General features: G+C 38.4%; 2 protein-coding genes across 5 annotated transcripts; one reads left to right on the top strand and one right to left on the bottom strand.

The window, feature by feature from the left end:
- The first annotated feature begins 3,379 nt into the window (after positions 1-3,379).
- Positions 3,380-16,760, top strand: LOC134742991 (serine/arginine repetitive matrix protein 1). 4 transcript variants are annotated; one of them, XM_063676248.1, is made up of 14 exons: positions 3,380-3,639; positions 5,740-5,829; positions 6,866-6,988; positions 7,849-8,019; positions 8,188-8,324; positions 9,256-9,371; positions 10,180-10,330; positions 10,710-10,789; positions 11,746-11,848; positions 12,300-12,431; positions 12,875-12,949; positions 14,204-14,314; positions 15,045-15,169; positions 15,260-16,760. In XM_063676248.1, exons 1-14 carry the CDS (start codon positions 3,625-3,627, stop codon positions 16,627-16,629), a joined length of 2,799 nt encoding a protein of 932 aa, XP_063532318.1. In that variant the 5' UTR covers positions 3,380-3,624; the 3' UTR covers positions 16,630-16,760. The 4 variants fall into 4 exon arrangements, with proteins under 4 accessions (XP_063532318.1, XP_063532317.1, XP_063532319.1 ...); XM_063676247.1 differs by having other exon boundaries at positions 14,201-14,314; XM_063676249.1 differs by lacking the exon at positions 12,875-12,949.
- LOC134742992 (pupal cuticle protein Edg-91-like) lies at positions 16,742-20,807 on the bottom strand. Its single transcript, XM_063676251.1, has 2 exons — positions 20,638-20,807; positions 16,742-17,346 (listed from the first exon to the last, which is right to left on the bottom strand). The coding sequence occupies exons 1-2, from the start codon at positions 20,789-20,791 to the stop codon at positions 16,862-16,864; spliced, it is 639 nt and encodes a 212-aa protein (XP_063532321.1). The 5' UTR covers positions 20,792-20,807; the 3' UTR covers positions 16,742-16,861.
- Between the last annotated feature and the right edge of the window lie 2,056 nt (positions 20,808-22,863).

The following is a 22,863-nucleotide window of genomic DNA, read 5'->3' as shown; positions in this document are numbered from 1 at the left end:
TAGTATAAGTAAAAATAGATAAGATTACCTATATAGTAACACTAAAGAAGCAGCAGTGTAACTAAAAAGATCATTTTTTATAAGCCTTGGCTTATTTGTAAAGTTTAAAGTGAGCAAACTAGCTCAGAAAACTATTTTGTTTTTCAGGTTCTTACTATGTACACTAGATAAGTAAATATTATTGTGATATATTTTTATTAAATAAAGAAATTTTAAAAAGAAGAAAAGAATAGGTACATTACAAACCTTTAGAGAAGTGATGGGCCAAATATGGAGTTTGCCGAATACAAATACTGGGTTCAGATTTTACCGAACCAAATATTCGGTTCATCTGTATCATTCTAATAAACCATTTCAAAATGCTTGTTAATAATTATATATATAACAAGTAAATCCAATTTCCAAATTTTCGTCTTCTCCATATTTTCTAATTCTTAGTTTCCCTTACTTTTAATTTCTTCACAACATGACATTGGCTAACCTAACAAAAGCCAGAACAAGAAAAACTAATGCTTTAATAACATTAGCAGCTAATGATGAATAACTTCCTCTGCAATTCATTCGAAAGAAACAGATCATAAGGCAAAGAACTCACAAACCAATTCTCAACACTCCAAATAATCAAAGCATCCTATGGATTCAAATGTCTCGTCATGTGTATTTAATGACAACGGCAAAACGTAACCTGAAGAAAGAAAGTATTTGAAAGGTTCTGAGAGTGACAAAAATATTGCTGGATTTGCACTTTAACCGAATAATTCGGCCGAATATGAACATGGAAAACTTGCCGAATATGCCGAATACCGAATATATGGCCCCATCTCTACTTAAAGCTTTATTTTTAAGTTTTTTATTAAAGGTGCTGCAAGAAACCAAATCACAAGTATAATTAGTTAACAAAGTGTAATGGAAGAGTATACTTGCTCTTATTACGGCGAGGTATTACACGACCACGTTCACAGCCCAGCGGCGTACCCTATCATATGTTAAGTTACGTTTCAGACCCCAAAGAAATTGAACCTTTAACTTACTTTTATTCAATCGTATTAAACATAGCACTAAAAACAATGATACCGTTCATAATAAATAACAAAATTCAACTTACAAACTTTAATGCCTGATTTTTTCTCTTCGGTAAAATTATAACCTGTTTTTATTATGAATGAAGGTAAAAGGCATAAAGGTAAATAATGTAAATATTTTATATATTGACAGATGGTTAGATATCTCCCGACTCCCGCGAAGTTAAAATGTGACACTGACATTGACACACAAATTAGTGTTGCTAGTATCTACTATCTAGTATCTATGGATGGTATAGAAATAAGGCAGAATTGTTGCAAAAGTGACCGCCACAAACTACTAAGAAGATACTACGTATAATAGGTAGTACTGACGTGGGCTTCCACACTATCGTACCGAACCGTCAAAACGGTTTGTCTATGAAAAACATGGAAATATGGTAAGGGCCCTCCACACTCATGCGCGAATCACGGCGCGAAGCCGCGATTCGCGCATGAGTGTGGAGGGCCCTATATACTTGGCAACACTGGCGCACGTGTGCGGCAGTCTATAAGAAGGATCGCACCGTTTTGAAGGTTCGGTGCGATAGTGGGAAGCCCACGCCAGTACTACCCTTTCCTAGAACTGCTCCAAGGTCGCGGTGTGGTGCGATGTTGTGTTACAGCCTTTATGGCAGAACTGTTGCAAAAGTGACCAGCTTTCAGCTGTAAATAATAGTTCCTAATCTCTCCGGTGGCGCTAGGTAGGCTCTGGGACCAAAGATAGGTAGGTAATATATAGGAGACTCTATGTCATGAACCATAGAGGTATAACCCTTAGGTGCATACGGTATCAAAAATGATACCATATCTTTTTTCCACACCAACATTCATATTTTTTTTATCATCACGGTCTATTGACCGAAGTTAGATACCTTTGCTCCATTACTAATTTAAAAAAAATTGGCAACCACATAGTGCATCCATTTTTAAACTAAACGTCAAAAGTGTCAATTTGTGCGGTTACTTTTTCCGATAGTGAATTTTGTAAGTTTTAATTATTGTTTATCTGGTGAATCCCGTGATATTTTGAATAGGAAAAAACTGTACAAGTAAGGTTGGTATTCATATTTATCTTACATAATATGCATTTTTGTTTGATTTGTATTCTTTGAAATATTTTTTTGAGTGTTAAGTTGGTATCAAAAACGATACTCCATGTGATAACGTCTTTTTTCGTCGTATCAAAAACGATACTCCATGCAGTCTGCTCTATTTTTCTACTTGCACGGCTTGTGACATTTTTTGTATTTGTTTGTATTTTACTAATATTTGGCATGAAGTTTGGGTGTGTATATGAGTTTTTATTTTTTCTACAGCAAGGTTCGTCATAGAGCATTATAAGATAAGGACATAGAAGAATTATTTGGCACAGTTAGAAGGTGGAGAAATATCGGAAGACGATGCCGAGTCTGACGGAGATGATATCGAGTTTTATCCAACTCTCGAAGAACTGCAAGCATCTCTTGAGGAAGATGAAGAAGGAACGTGACGAAGAAACATTCTACAACATATGCCTTCACGCGATATACAGTTTGACGGAATTGGGCACATTCAAATAAAGGGAGATAAGGGGATGAAATGTCAAGGGTTTCAAACTACTCAGCAGTGTACAGTGCAATAAGTGTAAGTTTTTTTATGCTCGAAGAAGAATTCTGACTGTTTTAATGACTTCCATTTGTAGTTACCGTTTTTCTGATTGTTTAAATTCTTTATTTAAAGTTGATTATTAAAATATCTTTAAATTTACAAGAAGTTTTTTTTAGTGCTTACTCCATGGAGTATCAAATATGATACCAAGGGATTTTTTATAAAAAAATAATTAAAATATGACTATATATTTTTTTTACTATTTTTCCCATCATTGACGTACATTTTCTAATCACATATATTTTTTTTGCAAAAAAATATTAAATCATGCACCTAAGGGATAATAATGTAGAGATGAAATGGTGGAGGGGTAACAAATAATCCGACCAAATTACGTAGGTTGTTTTTGGTATGTTAAAACGTGTTTTTAATTTTGTCGCATTGCGTATGTTCTGTCCCTCACGGTCGCACATCTATATAAAATACTAGGTGTATGGTCAAGGTACTTCGGTGTATGGTGGCGCCGCCTATTTACTGTTTTTTGATGGACACTTTTCTTTTCATATATAGAGATTTTCCTCCTTTTAATTCTACACTCCGATTTCATTGAACCGACCAAAGAGAATATAACCACTACAAAGCCGCCGACACCGGCGACACTATTCAATATCTATCTTTGTATATACTCTATGCCGCCACTGATGAAGGAGGAAAGGAGGCCATTTTGTTTCCAAAATGGCGAACGTTCGTGCGCTTTGCACGCGATCGTAGTCATTTCTTTTTATTGTGACTGTTTAGAAAATGACGCCAATTTAATAGTATAAACTGTGAGGCTTGTGAGCTCTTTTGCCTCCAACACTAGTTGGATTGGGATAGAGTGATTAAGGATACAATAAATCGGTCTTTGTTACTAGCGTCCTCACGCTATTCGGCCTGGCCACCTTTTTGATTTTATTGATTGATTAAGAAAGCTATGCTGATGTATACGGTAAGATTATTTACTTTACTAAATGACAATATTAATATGCTTCGTTACTCATTATTTGTTTAATGATTCGTAATATTCGTTTATGGTCATTTTTAACCTGTACCTACGAAAGTGTTACTGTACGCCGGCTTCATTAAGAAGCCGCCCTAGTAAAAGACCAGGGTTTTCTTGCATTTACTAGCCCTGTTGGAAGTGGACCTGGGAGTCTGAGGCTCAAATCCCGCCAATTACGGACGGCATTTAACCATGTTTAGGGTTCCGTACCCAAGGGTAAAAACGGGACCCTATTACTAAGACTCCTCTGTCCGTCTGTCTGTCACCAGGCTGTATCTCATCAACCGTGATAGTTTGCAGTTGAAATTTTCAGATGACGTGTTTCTGTTGTTGCTATAACAACAAATACTAAAAAGTACGGAGCCCTCGGTGGGCGAGTCCGACTCGCACTTGTCCGGTTTTTATATTATAAAATAAAACTAAGAAAACGGATTATATCGCGTATATTGAATTTATAATACATCCAGACGTTTCGAACCCTTTAGTGTTAGTGGTCAACGGGTGGATGTATTATAATTAAGTATACGTGATATAATCCGTTAAATCCGTTTGTTGAATTTTAAACATGGGGGCCACAATAAACTCAAAAACTATTGCGTCTTCAGTTACGGGGCTAACATCCTGGACCTTTAAGCTGGTGGTATCTGTCCCAATTTCTCATAAATATGCGAAAATGCCGCTTAGAATCCGGCCTCCATCACTGGAGGGCTTCGTCACTTTTTTTATTATTAGTAGAGATGTTAGAATGTTGGTGAATTTATGCAAGTGCTACTTCCTGGAGAAAATAGATAACAGTGAGAAGTGAAGTGACAACTTCACACTAGTGAACCTTATCCTACACTATGCACAATAAGGCTAGTATTGTGTTGCCTGCGATAAACGCATTTATTAGATAGATGAATAAATGTGCCATTTTCATCCAAAAGGGTACTTATTGTCGGTTGTCAATAAGGCACTATTTCCATATAGCTTTATTATATCGCGATATTATCACCGAAATTCGGTAGAGCACATGTGCTTACATACCTGACAAATCCAGACTAGTTTTGTTGGAGTACCCTCATATTTCAATACACTACATGCCTTCCCCTCGAGATAGTTAACTAAAACTAACTTTCACTAATCACTGATAGTTCTCTAACACTAAGTTCCACTGTTCATTGGTAATTCACTAATACCTTACGGTCCTAAGGTCCATACGCTCTATCATATATATTTATACTAAAACTAACTATCATCATTCATCATCTACAAGTCTTGGTTTGAATCTTTAGTCTGTTCATAATCAGACTTTCTCTTCATTCTTAAAGGTGAGATTATTTAAGTGGTCAAACTTTGTTCTACTACTATTCAAAAGTTCCTCCGGTGATTTGTCGCTAGTACTATTTGGTGTAGTACTCAACTCATAAAGTATTGTAATTTGAAATCAACCTTATCGGCAAGCGACAATGTGGTACCTTTTGGTTGAAACGTCACAAATACATAAATACAATACAAATACTCTTTATTGCACGCCCTCTTCCCTCCCCTCCCGGCCCCTTCCCTCTTTATTCTTTATTTATTATTATTATTTATTTGCTCTTGGAGCTGATGCGTGTATATTGAGCACTTGTATTTTATTTTGCACTTTTCAAAGTTCTAAAATGTGTATCTAGTCTATATTTCTTTATAATTACAAAGTAATATAAAAATGTAATATTTTCTTCGGTTACCACAATAGTTACTCATGAAATAAAACTATGAAAACGGATTATATTGCATATATCGAATTTATAATACAACCAGACGTTTCGACCCCTTTACAGTGTTAGTGGTCAACGGACGGAACGTTGGAAACGTCGGGAGGTAATAAAAAAATCAATATACGCGATATAATCCGTTTACATAGTTTTATTTCATTATAATTTCTTTGTTTATTATGTGGTCCCTCTTAAGGGTAAAATGACCTTATCAGTATTTATATATCATTATTGACCTCCAAAAATATGATTGACATAATTAAGCATAAAAATTTTGCTTGATTGGAACGATGGTCTTTGGTTATAGGGAACGAGTACTGAGCAGGATACGCGCTTCAGCGACAAGGAGAAGAAGCTGATGAAGCAGATGAAATTTGGTGATTGTTTGACCCAACAGGTAAACTTACGCGAATTTCTTAAATTTGCTAATTCCTCAAGTTGACAGGTGCTCCATACAGAAAAATATGTTTGATCAATTGCACCACTTAGGCCAAATTCATCAACCACAATTAGCAGACTGATCAACGTGAAACGTCACTCAGCAGCATAGAGTAACTTATACTAGAGCGGTACTGTCATAGTACATTTTGTAACCCCAGTAAATTCACTGCCATCTGTCGACACACTTTAAAACTAAAAATAAATATTTATAAAAATACGATAAAAAATGTATTTAAATATAGATAAATGATTTATTTATTTGCATTAATTATTTTTATGATTTTGACCCATGTTCTTTCACTGATATGCGTTAAAATTGTTAAATAACAAACGAAACCGTCAACGCCATCTATACGACAGTAAGCCAAAGCTAGTAGCGCCCTCTGAACGAGAATCAAATTTTCTTGATTTTCAAGGCACGTTTTTTCCTTAGACTGTATCCATCTATTACGGAGTTATATCTATCTTTGCTCAGCAGTGAACTATGGAACTTCCCATAGGTTAAATTTTAGAGACCTCTTTGACGTGACATGGAACTTCCCATAGGTTAAATTTTAGAGACCTCTTTGACGTGACAGACGGTTTGCTGCAACCGACCCTTGGTCAGTTCAATGAAGCATCTCTTCTTACAGGTTATAGATGTAGGTAGTTAATTTACACTGAGAACATTATTTCATTGAAAGTAATTGAAATTCGAGAGTCCAATCACTGCTTGCTATGAAAAACAATGTAAGCTTGGGGTGTGGCATCAATTGTTTTACTTGCTTGCGCGAGAAAGTGTGACCCCTCTACTTAACCCTTAAATGCATAATGATGTATATATGCATCGTAAAAAATATATGTTTTTTTAAATACTATGATTTTTTTCTTTATTTTTCCCTCAATCTATACAACATGACACATCTATTTCAATTCATTAAAAAGTTATACAAAAAATCATGCATTTAAGGGTTAAATATTCATTATTATAAACAGTTTTTTTTTATGTTTAGGTGGACATGTCCAAGGTGAAACTGGACGTGTTGAAGCCATGGATCACACAGAAGATCACCGAAATCCTCAAGATGGAAGACGACGTGGTCATCGACTACGTCAACAACCAGCTTGAGGAAAAGGTGGCTAATATTTTCTTACTTATTAATACAATATTTGTAAGAAAGTGTAATCATTGCAGTTTCTTTTCTCGGGGTTTAACTATTTATTAAAAATAGAATCATGCCTAGATTTTTAAAGAAACTGCAATTGAAGTATGGTGTCATATGTATATTGATTGCGTATGGATATTTCTATGGTCCCCGACGGTTAGCGCTGTCTGCCTGCGCCGCCGCCCGCCGCCGCCGTGCCGCCGCTCGCCGCCGCTTTCGGAGGCCACTTAGCGTTCTAAATCGGTATTTACGGGGAAATTAAATACTTAACAATGCTAACTCAGTATAAGAGAATATGCAATGTGATTCCCTTCATAATTTGAGAAGTTTCAAAGTGAAAGTCGTTATGAGCTCGATCTGACTCGGGGTAGGGAAGTCCCGTTTAGGCTTTGCGTTCAGCATAATGTGGTTGTGTTCGCAACACCCTTACAGATGCAAGAGCTGAAGAAAGAAGACATCGGCCGCTGCCGCTCGCCGCCGCAGCGCCGCGTCGCCGCCGCTCCGCGCCGCGAGCCGCCGGCGCGGCGCCGCTGCACTGCCCGAGCCGCCTCAACATAATCATTTGACAGTTCACATAATGTACACTGCATACACTTCCCTACCAGAGTCATTTCAATGCCACATCGCATTATTTGCTTTAATATCTTGGTGGCGCTCCTAACGACTTTTATAAATTTTGTTTTTATTATTTTGATTTTTCTCACGAACTGCAACAAAGTAAATAAAAGTACCTACTTCAGTAACGTCACGTTAGGATGTTTGGAATTGGACTGCAGGAGCTGTCACTAACTGTATGTTTTTTTCTTTCCCGATCCGTTCCGGCTCCCTAGTTCCCTTGTCCTAAAAAGATGCAGATAAACCTGACGGGTTTCCTGAACGGGAAGAACGCGCGTCTGTTCATGGGCGAGCTGTGGGAGCTGCTGCTGAGCGCGCAGGCCAGCGAGAACGGGATACCGGAGTCCTTCACGCAGCAAAAGAAAGAAGAGATTAAAAAGAGGATGGTATGTGTTTTATATTTCTAATAATGTTAATGTTTATTTACGTAGCTCATTAGATGCCTCGATTTCGTCTCAAAAAAAGACTTCTGAGAGTTTAAATGGTTCTGGACGTATTTTAGCTGGGTTATTTTTTTTACTGAATCATATTAATAACAATGTATTTGTTATTAGGAGGAGCAGCAGAAGGACAAGGACAAAGAAAAGGATCGTCGCCGTTCGCGGTCGCGCTCGCGGGAGCGGGATCGTCGGCGGTCGCGCGACCGGCGCCGCTCGCGGTCCAGGTCCAGAGATCGATCTAATGACAGGAAGTAAGTTTTAACATAACTACTGCCATATACAAAGTAGATTGGTAAATATTGTGGCCATAAATGTACATCTAAAGGCGATGGCGCTGGCCATACGTTATGTCGTAACTGGATTGTCAAACGTTGAAAACTTGTTATCGCATAATGCTACGGGGTTGTATTATAGCGCTAGCTGCTAATGTGGGCAAAGCGACGACAATATTTTGCATTACCTGTCACTACTCGCCCGGTTTTAACATTCCTAAGACGAATCATTATGCTTACGAAAAGCGCAAATTTCAACGGAGCGTCTGTCAATACGTGTTTTTATAAGGCACGTATTTAACCGGGCAGCTAAGTAACCGAATTTGAATAATTTAAGAAAATAGAAACGGTAACTAAAATTAATAGGTTAAATAATAAGATACTGACTGGTGAATTCCCTGCCTGCTCTCTGCTACCGCCAGATAATGGAAATATGGCTGCTGATTAGCGTTTTGTATGAGAAGCACTGTTTTTGGCTTTTCTATAATATTTTGTTATATGTTTTATATGTAGCTATAATGAGAATGTCTTTTTCACCTCAGCAGCTCGAACAAGCCTACTTTCGTCACTCCCTGGAGTGAGGAAAGTGCGACTTTCCTCACTCCAGGAGTTAAGAAAGTACGACTTTCCTCACTTCAGGGAGTGAGTGAAACAATGTAGCTTTTTAATTTAGTGAAGGCCATGAACTGCCACTTCATACTTCTATTACAAATTCGTTTTTTTTTTCTCTGTAGGATTCTGTGTAATTCGAAATACATTTTAACCTTTAATATGTTCTCACTACTGAGGTGAAAAATGTGCAACACGAGAGCAGAGTTATTTTACATCTCGTGTCTCGTGTCAAAATAAACACTCGCAAGAAAAACCAACTTTCCTCTCTTGTTGCACAAATAACTATTGTATCTGTTAGGCATCGCAACGGAGGCAGCCCGAAGCGGTCGAGGAGGCGCAGTCGTGACAAGAGCCAGACAACTCAGACAAGAGAGAAAACGTCGCATGCTGATGACAAGATTCCGGAACCTAAAGGTTTGTTACCTTTCTTCATTTAGCGGTAGAGACAGTAATATAGGTTCACGTGAACTTCTTATGCTAGCTCCTGTGACAAAGGGTGGCAAACAAAACCATTACTATGCCTCACTGTCTGTCTGACACAATGTTGATTATCATCGTTTAATATTACGTTTAATGACAATTGACTACAGTAATAGTATGTGCAGTGCTACGTTGGGCGTCATTGTGGGTAAAATCCGTCGCACGTGTCCGCGCCAGTTAGCGTTGCTCAATACTATTTTTCGATAACCCGCTACCCCCGCTCCGTGCAACCGCGGCAGCCCTTAGGTGGGCGTCTTAGCGCAATTACTTAAGTATACTCAAAATTACTTAGGTACACTTACATTACTTTAATAACTCATTAAGGGTAAATAAAAAGGTTTATTATTTTTTTGCTTTTATTTATTTATTTAATCTTTATAAAAATAAAAAAAAATATTTTTATTTTATTTATTTTATTTATTTATTTAATCTTTATTGCACAAAAGAAAATACAATCGTACAAAAGGTTTTCAGTTTTTTCGGCGGTTAATTTTTTTTGTTAAAAAGTTTTTATGGTATTAGCCGAAGGACTAATAATTACAGGTACAAGACACAAGCTTATCTACCCACTTGCACTTTCGGGATTGTCATTACAATTTTAAGTGAAAAAAATCTCTGGCTTTTACTGTAACTAGACACGTGAGTTGCTATTTGAAAATACTAGCCTTACAAAGCGTCAAACTTGGAGGTAAAGGGACAAAGTTAGGTTGCAGAATGTATCATTCCTGTTTTGTTTCGGCAGAAAACGGCAAGTCTCCAGAGAAGAAAGAAGACGCAGCCAAGGAGGAGGCGAACCACAACTCCACAAACGACACCATCAAGGAGGACAAGGACGTGCAGGAGGTGAAGGCAGAGGGAGACGGCCGCAAGTCCCGGTCCGCCTCACCGGACAAGTAAGATTGCACCTTATTCATATAGGTAACTAGTTAAAACGACAAGGCCTCCGAGAAGAAAACGCAGCCAAGGAGGCGAACCACAACTCCACCAGCGACTCCGTCAAGGAGGACAAGGACGTGCAGGAGGTGAAGGCGGAGAGTTTGCAATCCAGGCCAGAGGAATTTTGTAAAGTGATTTGCAATGGACAATTTTTTATATTAGCTGTTTGTCAATATTATTTTGCTGTTTTGATTATACCTACAGGCGCATCTGAGGCATGGTGGCTTACATTAAATATTAGTGACAAGAGTAGACATTTATGACTTCATGGCTCCCTTATCGTCTCGTGTGCACCTACACAGCGTAATTGTATTATAATGAACAAATTTTGCTTAGATCTGCTGTTAAGCCGGCCGAGGACAAGAAGGAAGGGAAAGGTCGCTCTTCCAGGTCACGCTCTTCGTCTGCTTCGTCGCGTAAGTGGATAATGTTATAGTTCAGCCATTCTCAAAGTATGCTTCACGGACCCCTGGGGCTCCACAGAGCCCTCTTTGGGGCTCCGCGAGAATAATTGTAATAATAAGAAAAAAAACAGCGCTTCTATAGGTATATCTGGTCCACAGTGACAAACGAAAAAATGTTATTTGGGGCTCCGTCAAATATTTTGCTTTCCAGATGGGTTCCGTCACCAAAAAAGTTTGAAAACCGCTGTTATAGTTCATTATCAAATGATAAATTTAGTCCAAGGGACTTCCGGTTCGAACGCCATCTTGATAGTAGCCTTGTGATTAATTCCTTTGTTTTTTGCTCATTAATATTGTTTAAAGTGTAATATCGATAGCTTTATTATACAATAATCTAATGTGGTAGTGTGCAGTGAATGGAGAATTAATCTCAAAGCGTGTTTAACCACCATTTTGGAGTCAACGGCCGGTAGTCCACGTGCTTCTCGTAAAATCCAGCTATCGGTTTTACGAGACAACTACAACAACCATCGAACAGCGTCGTGCTCTAAGAGCATTTATTTTGTTCCTACCCTTTTACGTGACATTGGCTACGGGCAACACCGCCCTCAAGTCCATCAAGAAAAGAAAGAAGAAAGAAATTTAGTCCAAGTAGTCAGTGTGAATATTTTTCTAAATCGGTTCATAAAAATCTATTCGACCAGCCAAAAATTTGTAAAAACAAACATAAGAGGTGCCTCGAATTACATTGATAATATTGACTGAAACCCTGATTTAAGAAAAAATCGCGATTTCGTCGCGTCGCTACAAGTACCTGCGGCCCACACCAATTTTGGTGTCTAGCCATAGTAGTTACCGCGCACCGCTACGGAACGGACGCCTGCTCGCGCTTTGTGAACCTTCTGTACCAAGTACTATAATTTATTCTGTGGTTGAGGTGAAATAGTTATTTTTACTTCGTTTTTCAGATGGCAGTGCTAAGAAAAGGTCGTCTCACAAGAAGCGTCAGTACCGTTCCAACCGCGACTCTTCAACAAGCGTTAGCCCTAGAAGGAGCTCTCGCAGAGAGAGGTTAGTACGGCCAGTGTAAAAAGTATAGTGGACCGACGCCTTTGACGTGTACCGAGCTACTAATAATTGCGAATGTATGCAGCTCGGGTGGGCGCGGTACACCCCGCACGATTGCCCTGTCTAGACGGCTTCGTTGAATGACTGTATTGTTTTATAGACTGTGGTACGGCATTGCTTATATTCCATGTTTTATTATTTGTAACTCCTGACGGTGATTTTTTTCCCCCAAAACAGCTACTCTACTGCTACAGTCGAGTACCAGCATCTCATATGTCCTAGTGGTTTTTTTAACAACCGTGGCAAACAAGCGTGCGGCCCTCCAGATATTAAGTGGCCCACAGACACCACAATTACTCATGTTAGAAAATGCGTACATCCCTCGCCTTGACAATAATGTACTATTAATTTCGTTTAAAGTAAAAAAAAAATTAATGACTGTTTTTAATAACAGAAGCAAATCAAGAGATCGTCGTCGAAGCAGCCGCCGGTTGTCGGTGGACCGACGTGACAGAGAGCGCGAACGCGAACGAGAAAGAGAGCGCGAGAGGGAGAGGCGACGACGCGAAAGAGAGAGAAGAGAGAGGCAAGTTTTTAGAACTGAAAATAGTACGAACGTATTACTCTTGCACTTTAAATATCACGTTCAATCTTAAATATTCTTGTAGTATCAAAAAAGACCACGGCCATTTACTGCCACAGCTGCCAGGCAGAGCCCGCACCTCGCACCGCCGCGCTCCTCCGTAGGGCCAGAGTACTTTTTCAGTAAAGTTCGGTGTAAAGAAACTAATTGAAATAGGAGAAAATATCGAGAAATCGAAGTTGAAAGTTGAATGTAACTTTTGTATAAATATCGCTTTTGTTTTCTATTCTTATATCGGGCTTAGCCTGGCGGCTCGGACCGATAAATTAATTACCTTGAATAACATGGGTTGTTTTATGCGCTCGTTGTCCATTATTATATTTATATTATTATTTGAAAAAAATACAAAATTGGTACCAAAAATGTAAACAACTTTGCTTTTAAAGGTCACGAGAACGTCGCCGATCGCTTGAACGACGCCGGCATTCGCGCTCACGCACTCGACGACGTTCAAGGGACAGGTAACATCTTTTTACAGGCATTTATTTGCGCTTTCCTTTTCGTATTGTATCATTTTTGATGCAAACATTACGGTAGCTTAGCTTCAGAGCAACGGTAACCTTTGTAATATTCGCACTTGTATTAAATAAGTCACATAGAGTACCTGTCGAGATCTGGATAATACAATACAATTCGGATATTATAAACTTTACAGCTACCATGGTGCTACCGATATTTACGTTACCAGCTTTATCTTTTTTTTTGCATGATTTATTAGCCTTTCATTTGATAAAACTAATATTTTGTGTAATATATCGCAATATGTTGTATATTATTCTACCCATAGCAATTTTGTGTGGTGGCGTCGTTAATAAAAAATAATAGTTTAATAGTATTACATTTTTGATATCTGTTAATTTAGTTGAAAATTTTACAGCTTAGTAGTTAAATAACTACGCACTATTATCATAGAGTAACTTATACTAGAGCGGTACTGTCATAGTAAATTTTGTAACCCCAGTAAATTCACTGCCATCTGTCGACACACTTTAAAACTAAAAATGAAGATTTATAAAAATACGATCAAATGTATTTAAATATAGATAAATGTTTTTTTTTTATTTGCATTAATTATTTTTATGAGTTTGACCCATGTTCTTTCACTGATATGCGTTAAAATTGTTAAATAACAAACGAAACCATCAACGCCATCTATACGACTGTAGGCCAAAACTAGTAGCGCCCTCTGAACGAGAATCAAATTTTCTTGATTTTCGAGGCACGTTTTTTCCTTAGACTGTATCTATCTATTACGGAGTTATATCTATCTTTGCTATTATTAAATAAAATAAAAACATTAGTCGAATTTCTGGATGCTTAATTAAAACCATTTGACCCCCCAAGACGCCAACTCACGCGCACGGCTACAGCCCAATATCAAACAACCTTCCGACAAGGTTCACGGTACGCGCCGCACACGATAGGCTTGGCGCCCAAAGGGCTTGGCATTTTTTTGTGTGCTGAATTCACTAACGATGGAAAACATTTACGTATTAATTCGGCCAAGTATTTGCATAACCAGACAATAAAACACAACTCATCTTCCTGAAGTTACCCTGACCAGCGGGTACACTAAATAGTAACTGCCATATCGCAAATTACGCCTTAAAACATCACCTGGTTAATACTATTAATCGGAAAGCGGGCAGGGGTTTCTCGCATATGGTTTACGCATTTGTGACGCGGATGGTTTTTAAAGGTATCTTTTGAAGTAGGTCTCGCGACCGTCGGCGCTCTCGGTCGCGGCGCCGCTCGCGCTCCCGCCGCCGCTCGGGACGCTCCAGGGACCGCCGCTCGCCGAGACGCGCCACCAGGGAGAGCTCCAGGTAATACGAGTACATTATCCCCAGGGACCACAGGCTGCGACTATACAGACATCATATTATGACGCAATGGGGATGATGACATTAACTACATTAATCATTTTGTTGGCGTTCATTCGTATGAGTTCCATGGGTCTATTACTTATCTCAGACGGTAAAAAAGTTACGCGGTGATTTTCTGGTAGAAGGTAGCTGAATTTTAGGAATAAAATTAATTTATATATTTATTTTTACTTAGTATACCGGGTGTTTCCTGTAACAGGAGCATTAAATTAAGCTGTAGGCTGTACTCCTCATACTGACCAACATTTGTTCAGCAACTTTAAAAAAAACTTGTTTTGATTTTCCTTACACTAAAGTTTATTCTAGGACGCAATGTATTGCAAAATTAGTTATGTTTAAAGGGTGACAAGCAACGTCAAACACACAGATGGCAACGTACATTAAAAAATATATTTAATTAGTATGAAAAAGGTATAATCTAAAAATTTCATAATTTTAAAAAGTTGCTGAACAAATGTTGGTCAGTTTGAAGCGTACCGTACAGCCTCCAGTTTAATTTATGAGCTTTATGCAGTCAAGCTTTCAATCAGTCTGTAACTTACCGTAATAACTTCTTACCAACCGCCTCTAACTGTAGGTAGACATAGTCCTCAAGCTCATGACAGATCTTTGATTGATATCGAGTCTAGAATTATATGAAATATCACAACTGGTGGTCTTGCTCTTTCAGAGAGAAGAAATCCAGGGATCGTGTGCTGAAGGATAGAAGATCTAGGGACAGGAAGTCGCGTGAACGAAGGTCCAGCGACATAATCAAGGAGCGCTTGGAGAAATCCGTTTCCATTCCGAGAAAAGGTATAAAATAATGTATTTTGTTATAGTGATTGGCCATCAAGTTTACATATAGGAATGTTCAATAAAAATGTTTTTTTTTTATGGTTTCAGAAAATCTTTCAGAGAAGCTGATGAAAAAATCTTCAGAACGTGTTTCTATTCCGCGTGAACGCTCTAAAGAAAGAGTTATATCAAGTTCCAGTAGAGAATCTTCTGTTGCCAATGATAAATCTGCGTCGCAAAATGACTCTCAGGTTAAAGCTGCTCGCTCTTCAGATGAAGAAGACAGAGAAGACTTCATTGCCATACCCACCTTGCGTGAGTATTCTAGGAGTCTCTCAAGGACCCCGTCACCTTTCCTAAGGAAACATGAAATGGAGACTACCAAAAAATCCGAACGATCCGGTGATGACGTGTCGAGCAAAGAACATGTCGAAGAAGAGGCAAAGCCCCAAGATACAAAGAAAAGCAAAAGAAAAACCAATCAATCAGAATCAGAAAGTGAAAGCAGTGAAGAAGTGGCGAAATCCAAGAGCAAGGCCAAGCCCAAGCGGAAAGAGAAAGCCTCTAGCTCTAAGAGGTCTAAGAAATCCAAAAAGGAGAGTTCTTCCAGTGATAGCGATTCTGAAGAGTCGTCCTCCAGCGATTCAGAGGATGATCGTAAAAAGAAGAGCAAGAAGAATGCTAAGAAGAAGTTAGCCAAGAAATCTAGAAAGAAGAGAGCTCGGTCATCGAGTTCAGAGTCCAGTTCTGAGGAAGAAGTAAAGCATAAGAGCACCAAGTCAAAACAGAAAAACATTCCAGAAGACTCTGACGCTGACAAAAAATCTAGTAAAAAACGCAAGGATTTGAGTACAGAGCGCTCAAGGCCTGAGAAAGCTGATAGCAAACAGAAACCTAAGAAAGCAGATAATTCTGAAGATTCTCACGATGAATCCTCCGACAGTGACGGTAAATCTAAAAAGAAAGCTCCCAAGCGCGATTCATCTACCTCTCCGGATAAAGACGTTCGACGCAGTAAGAAAGTAGAACCGCCCAAAGAAAAGCCGCCATCGCCCGAGGCGAAATCAAAGAAAGCTGACGAAAAACAATCTAAATCTAAGCATGTTGAAGAAGCGAAGCCTAAATCTCGCGAAGATGAAAAGAAAGGAAGGAAGCGCGAAAAAGAGGAATCTTCCTCCGATAGTGACCAAGTATCAAAGAAAAAGGCAAGAAAGAAGGTTTCGGAATCCGAATCTGATTCGGATAGTGACGAGCCGAAGAAAAAGAGAAATAAGAAACACAAGAAGCACTCGAAAAAACACAAGAAACACAAAAAGCATAAGAAATCATCCAAAAAGAAGGACGACTCCTCAGATAGCGACGACGCAGAAGAGGAGGAAGAGGAAGGGAAGGTCAATAATGAGGACCTCGAGAAGAAACTACGCGAAAGAGCGCTCAAGTCAATGAAGAAACAAACTAGTGCGTCTGGTTCTGACTAACTTTTTTTCTGTATGCTTTGGACTTGAGTCAGTAGTAGAAGTATTTTAATGATTCATTACTGAAATAACATATTGACTAAGCTTACATGTATGTCACATTGTTAGTATAAAATAAAGTTTCAAAAATAGAACATTTTTTATTCATCTAATTAATTTATTACATATTAAATAAGTACATTTATAATAGCTTTGGATGATAATACTTTGGTGATCTTACAATTGCTAAGAGTGATTATCTAGTGTATCCCCTGTAGCCGGTAACGAGGCTAGGTGTGACTCCATTACTGTAGATATTTCCGTAGCCAGGTTTCCTGTTGTAGTATCCGTAACCTAAATGGTACGCTCCTTGGTTGTATGGGCTATTGTATCCGTAATAGGAGTTGAGTCCGCCGTTTCCGCCATAGCCGCCATAACCACCGTAGCCGCTGTAGCCTCCTTGGCCACTGTAACCTCCGAGGCCACTGTAACCTCCGAGGCTGCTGTCGTAGCCACTATAACCTTTGTTATAAGTGTTATAACCGCCGAGGCCTGCTTCTGGGTAGCCCCCGTAGCCCTGGTAACCTTTGTAGCCGTTGTACCCCAGCGAGTTGCCGTACCCGCCACCGAGGCCCTGATGGTTGTAATTGTCGAGCAGTCCATACCCGGTTACCCCGGCACCGGAACCGCCATAACCGCCGTAACTGCCCGAGTAGCCGAGTTCTGAGAATGCATGGTTATCTGTAAAAATGAATGTTGTAGTTCAATTTATAAAAATCGTAAGTATTAAAATGCAAACAAATGTTATGTACTTATGAAAACTGTATGAAAAAGACTGGAAAAGTTCTTATTGACATGACCAACGCAAGTTTTGAAGACCAGGGGCCGTGTTGCATAATAAACCTCAGAATAATAAACTACGACTAATATTACAAGCGGAACTCCTTTTCTAATAAGTGGAATTAGAAAAGGAGTTCCGCTTGTAATATTAGTTGTACTTTATTAATTATTATCATAGAGTAACTTATACTAGAGCGGTACTGTCATAGTACATTTTGTAACCCCAGTAAATTCACTGCCATCTGTCGACACACTTTAAAACTAAAAATAAATATTTATAAAAATACGATAAAAAATGTATTTAAATATAGATGAATGATTTATTTATTTGCATTAATTATTTTTATGATTTTGACCCATGTTCTTTCACTGATATGCGTTAAAATTGTTAAATAACAAACGAAACCGTCAACGCCATCTATACGACAGTAAGCCAAAGCTAGTAGCGCCCTCTGAACGAAAATCAAATTTTCTTGATTTTCAAGGCACGTTTTTTCCTTAGACTGTATCCATCTATTACGGAGTTATATCTATCTTTGTTATTATGCAACACGGCCCAGGGGCCAAATTCTTGTTTTTTTTTTGGAATTTTAGGGCCTAGGTGCCAGCCCTCAGCCAAATCTCATAGAACAAAACTATATAGAGTAAGGGGCAAACCATGATGGCGCCATCTATGCCAACCTTTGACAGTTGCCAACCCCATTCGGGCAATGAGGGCTAACGCGTATGAATTCGCCGCTAGGGGCGCTAGTGTAGATGGTGGTCTTTTCCATAGTTCGAAATGTCACTTGTCACTTCAATGACTGAGCTGTTCTTTAGTCTTTTGGACCACCATCAACAGAGGCGCCAACTGGTGAGCAAAAAACGATAGCCCTCATTCGGCAGAAACTCACCGTGATATCTACCGCAGGTCCCTACATAGGGTCATTGCGCTAGTTTCCGCCCAGGCTCTAGTAACTAGTTTTCGTCCACTTGCGAAATATAGTTTGTCAAAGGACTGTCTCTTTTCACTAGTACTAGCACCCAAAAGAAAAGGATGAGTATAGTTTTATTTGTTGTTATTTACTGACAATTTGGTTTGACCAACTATAAAAACTTTTGGTTGTACTGTTTGGATCTGGCTGGTATTGAAACCATTAAAAAAATTACACAAAAAAAAACTGTCATTGGACATCAACTGGACATCATTCGGCGCAAAGAGTATAAATAATAGCATAGAGTAACTTAAACTAGAGCGGTACTGTCATAGTAAATTTTGTAACCCCAGTAAATTCACTGCCATCTGTCGACACACTTTAAAACTAAAAATAAAGATTTATAAAAATACGATAGAATGTATTTAAATATAGATAAATGATTTTTTTTATTTGCATTAATTATTTTTATGATTTTGACCCATGTTCTTTCACTGATATGCGTTAAAATTGTTAAATAACAAACGAAACCGTCAACGCCATCTATACGACTGTAGGCCAAAACTAGTAGCGCCCTCTGATCGAGAATCAAATTTTCTTGATTTTCGAGGCACGTTTTTTCCTTAGACTGTATCCATCTATTACGGAGTTATATCTATCTTTGATAATAGTATATGCAAAAAGTAGTATTAGTATATAGAGTATATGATTCGGCGGTTCGTGGTCTCTGCCGCTATTATGCTTTGTACTGCTGCTCCAGCTATAGGGAACGTGCATGAACTGTTGGGGGCAGGACAGGACCCCCCTGTTTATTGGCGCGAAGTGTAAATGTCAAGTTTAAGCTTCCTATGTAGCCCACAAGATGGCAGAACCTACAATGCATAAGAAAACGTACGTGAACTGTAGAGGACAGCACTTACTTTGGCGTGAAGTGTCAATATACAGTTTATGTTTCCGATTCAGGCCACAAGATGGCAGACCCTCCAACGCGCACGGTCCCTATCCTCCAGTGCATCGTGAAGGCCTCGACGGATAACTGGATATCGACGACTTACTGTTATATATACACTTGACGTTGGCAAACTTAAGTGCCCTGGCAGCAGAGAAACCATTATTACGAATAATAGGAAGAAACTCGATACACTGAAATTTCATTTCATAAAAGTGAAAAATGTGTCGCAGTCGATGCCATTTTAACCCCCGCCCCCGACGCAAAAACAGGGCTGTTATTGAAAAAGTGGAACAAGATCGGCATATATGTAGTTATTAACAACATAGTTGAAGAGGTAGGTGTTGAGTACAAAACAGTTTTGACCGATTTGAAAAAGTCTGGGTTGGTATATATACGAAAGAGCGCGATATTTGGGGGCCTAACGAGCCACACGCATCTTTAGTCACTCGGCAAAAATTGAAAGAGCTTGGTTGGGAGTTGGGACATTAGCTGTTAAGAGGCCGTAGTCGATTTTGGAGCAAAAATTTTAAATTGATACATTTAGTCGTTGAAATTATACTTGTTTTGTTACGTAATATCTAAATAACAAGTATTGGTTTCTATTAGCACGTTTTCTCATCTTGCCTTTTAATAATGAGGTCGCGAGCGTGCGTCACGGGTAATATGTGAAGAGAAGGGGCAGTTTTTAAAAATTCATCAAAAAATTATGGTGGTAAATTATACAAATTGATGTATAAGAATAGTTTCAGCAAATGTTGTAGATTGTTCAAGTATCCAAATTACGTTGAAATTAAGTCGATTTTTCAGAGAAATTGTAACTTGTTTTGAAGTAATTTCTGGAGAAAATTGAATTCGTTTAACTTTCATTTCCTCGAACTCTAAGTCATATAACAAAAATGTAATCTGATAAAGGCCAAGTACAGAATATGTGTAATACAAATTTACCATTTTTAGCAGTCCAAACTTTACGAAATTTACAAATAAGAGCGACAAAATCAGTGCTTTACGAGCGTTTACCTAAACGTCCTTCAGAAAAAAAATCATTACTAATTTAGTGAGTCTGTTTTCAAAAAATTGATCTGATAAAAGGCAAGATAAGAAGACGTGCTAATAGAAACCAGTACTTGTTATTTCAATTTGGTAACAAAAGGTGTACAATTTCATCGAAGAAATCTATCAATTTTACATTTTTGCGACTAAAATCGACACCGGCCTCTTAAATTTGCAACCCTAATTATTATTTTACACAACTTAAGATTTGGACGACTTTCATGCGCCATCCCCTTTTGTTTGTCTAAACGTTATTTTTAGGTATTTTTTTCTTACAAGTACTGCTGGCTGTCTTCAAGTCGGTCGCGGTCCTGTCATCGACTCCGACTTCAGATGTTGGCACGGCATTGTCCTCCACCTGGGCTTTGCTCGCAGGCGCTGCAAGAACACCAGCCAGAAGCCCGCACATGAAGGTAAGTCGTAGATCCATCTGTAACAAGTAAACCCATCGGCGATAATTAAAAGGCGTTTAGTTGGTTTGTGATTTACGAGAAATAAGGAAAACAAAAAGGTAAAGAAGCATGAGTGTCGTTTAGTGATGGTAAATTTTGAATTTTCATTGTTGTTTTGGTTCCACTTTTATCAAGGATTGGACTTATTTCACTAACAACGCTACGGAAGATTTCACGAGTGCTACCTACTCACAAATGTGCTTCAATCATGAGTGCCTTCTACGCTTAGAACTTAAACCACTACAATTTCTTCTTGAATCGTAATTTACCCGTCGTTCCATTTCAAAACTTCTGGGAAGTAGGTAGGTACATACTTGGACGTGCCGCTGGCGCATGTTAAGTTGCAGTGGGTTCTGTCAGCAGAGTTTTTGGAAAATCGTAGGACTTTTTTAGACCATAGTACAGTTGCCAAAAATATGAATGTTGAGGCCTTGCTCTAGCAACTTCATCCATTCGAAACCTAATGAAACAACTTTAAAAATGTGTAACTATTTTTGCACAAGGGTCAAATACAAAATTGTGTTCGCATCTTTTCTGTAGACATACCCAAAAGTTAAGGGCTATAAAGGTTAATTATCTTATTGAACTCTAGAATCCACATGAATAGGTACTCCTTTTATTTGGATAAGTATGACAAAATCATTACCTACATGCCCACAAGTTGTTAACTAATTGCCCACAGGAGAGAAATCTGTACAGTTCTGGCGAACACACACGTTTTCCCTCCTGTGGGCAATAGTTAACAGCTTGTGGCAGGCATGTAGGTAATGATTTTTTATAAAAGCTTTATTCAATTAAAATACATGTCATTTTTTCATATTTGGAGCAATGATTCAAAAGAAGTTAGAGGGGAGGACACATTTTTTTCTTTCGGAGCGATTATTTCCGAAAATATTTAATTTATCTATATATGGTTGTTTACCTATCTAACGACACCCCACACCCACACCATAGGACTGATGCGGAAAAAAAATGTAATGCCCACTTTTTTTCTATATTTAATTTTACCACTTTTGATGCATGATTGATTTATGTATCTATGCCAAATTGCAACTTTCTAGCACTAACGATTAAGGAGCAAAGCCGCTGATGGACACACAAAACTATAAGGGTTCCTAGTTGACTACGGAAACCTAAAAACACCCATAAAGGTCTGCAGGTATACAATACAATACAAATCCTCTTTATTGCACAACCTCAGAAATAATATACATGGAAACACAAATAATACATGAAGACAGAGGTAAACAACAGGCGGCCTTATCATCAGGCGATCTCTTCCAGACAACCTTTAGGTAGTGGAGAAATGACACACGTAAATTAACCAATTAGGAGGTGCAAAAAACTAAAGTAAAACTAAATAGCATTAGAAAAAATACCTTTATATGTTTAAAATTCAAGTATATAACAATAACTATACAAACTACAATAAGAAAATTCATATACATACATACTACTTACATTATACCTACCTACCTACCTAGTTATGCCTTATTTTTTTAGCAATAGAGTCGCTTCTTTTACGTTAAGCGATACAAAATTACGAATCAAATTGTTTGCTGCTGCACACAGGCCAGGTTCTGTTTTAGATGCAGCGCTCGAACGTGAAAAAATATGACTATCAAGTGTATATGGTGATTCCTAATTAGACTATTAACCTTGGACTATCACAACAATACAATGGCCTATTATTTAGTCCAAAAGCGGCTGCACCTAATCTTTAAGTTTATAAATGACATATTACGTTGATACTTAGGACGGCTATTATTTATCTACCACAGGGGTCTTAAAATTTTGGCACAAGGGCCACGCCCAGGCCTTTTTGGCTCTCCCTTATCCCGGCGGCTCAAAAGGACTAGCGAGCTGGTGACGCGGGTAAACATTAAAATAAAGGTATGTAATTACATAGTTACATACCTAATTGGAATCAATGATATTATATAAGTACTAGCTTTTGCCCGCGACTTCGTCTGCGTGGACTTAGTAACCCCAGCTAGAGTAAGAATAGCGCCTGGAGAAAGTCTTATAGCAATTATTCAATTTGAGCATA

Source organism: Cydia strobilella, chromosome 7, assembly GCF_947568885.1.
Source record: "Cydia strobilella chromosome 7, ilCydStro3.1, whole genome shotgun sequence".
In the NCBI taxonomy this organism is placed as follows: domain Eukaryota; kingdom Metazoa; phylum Arthropoda; class Insecta; order Lepidoptera; family Tortricidae; genus Cydia; species Cydia strobilella.
Note: the sequence above shows the minus strand (reverse complement) of the source record. Positions and strands in the feature narration are given on the sequence as shown.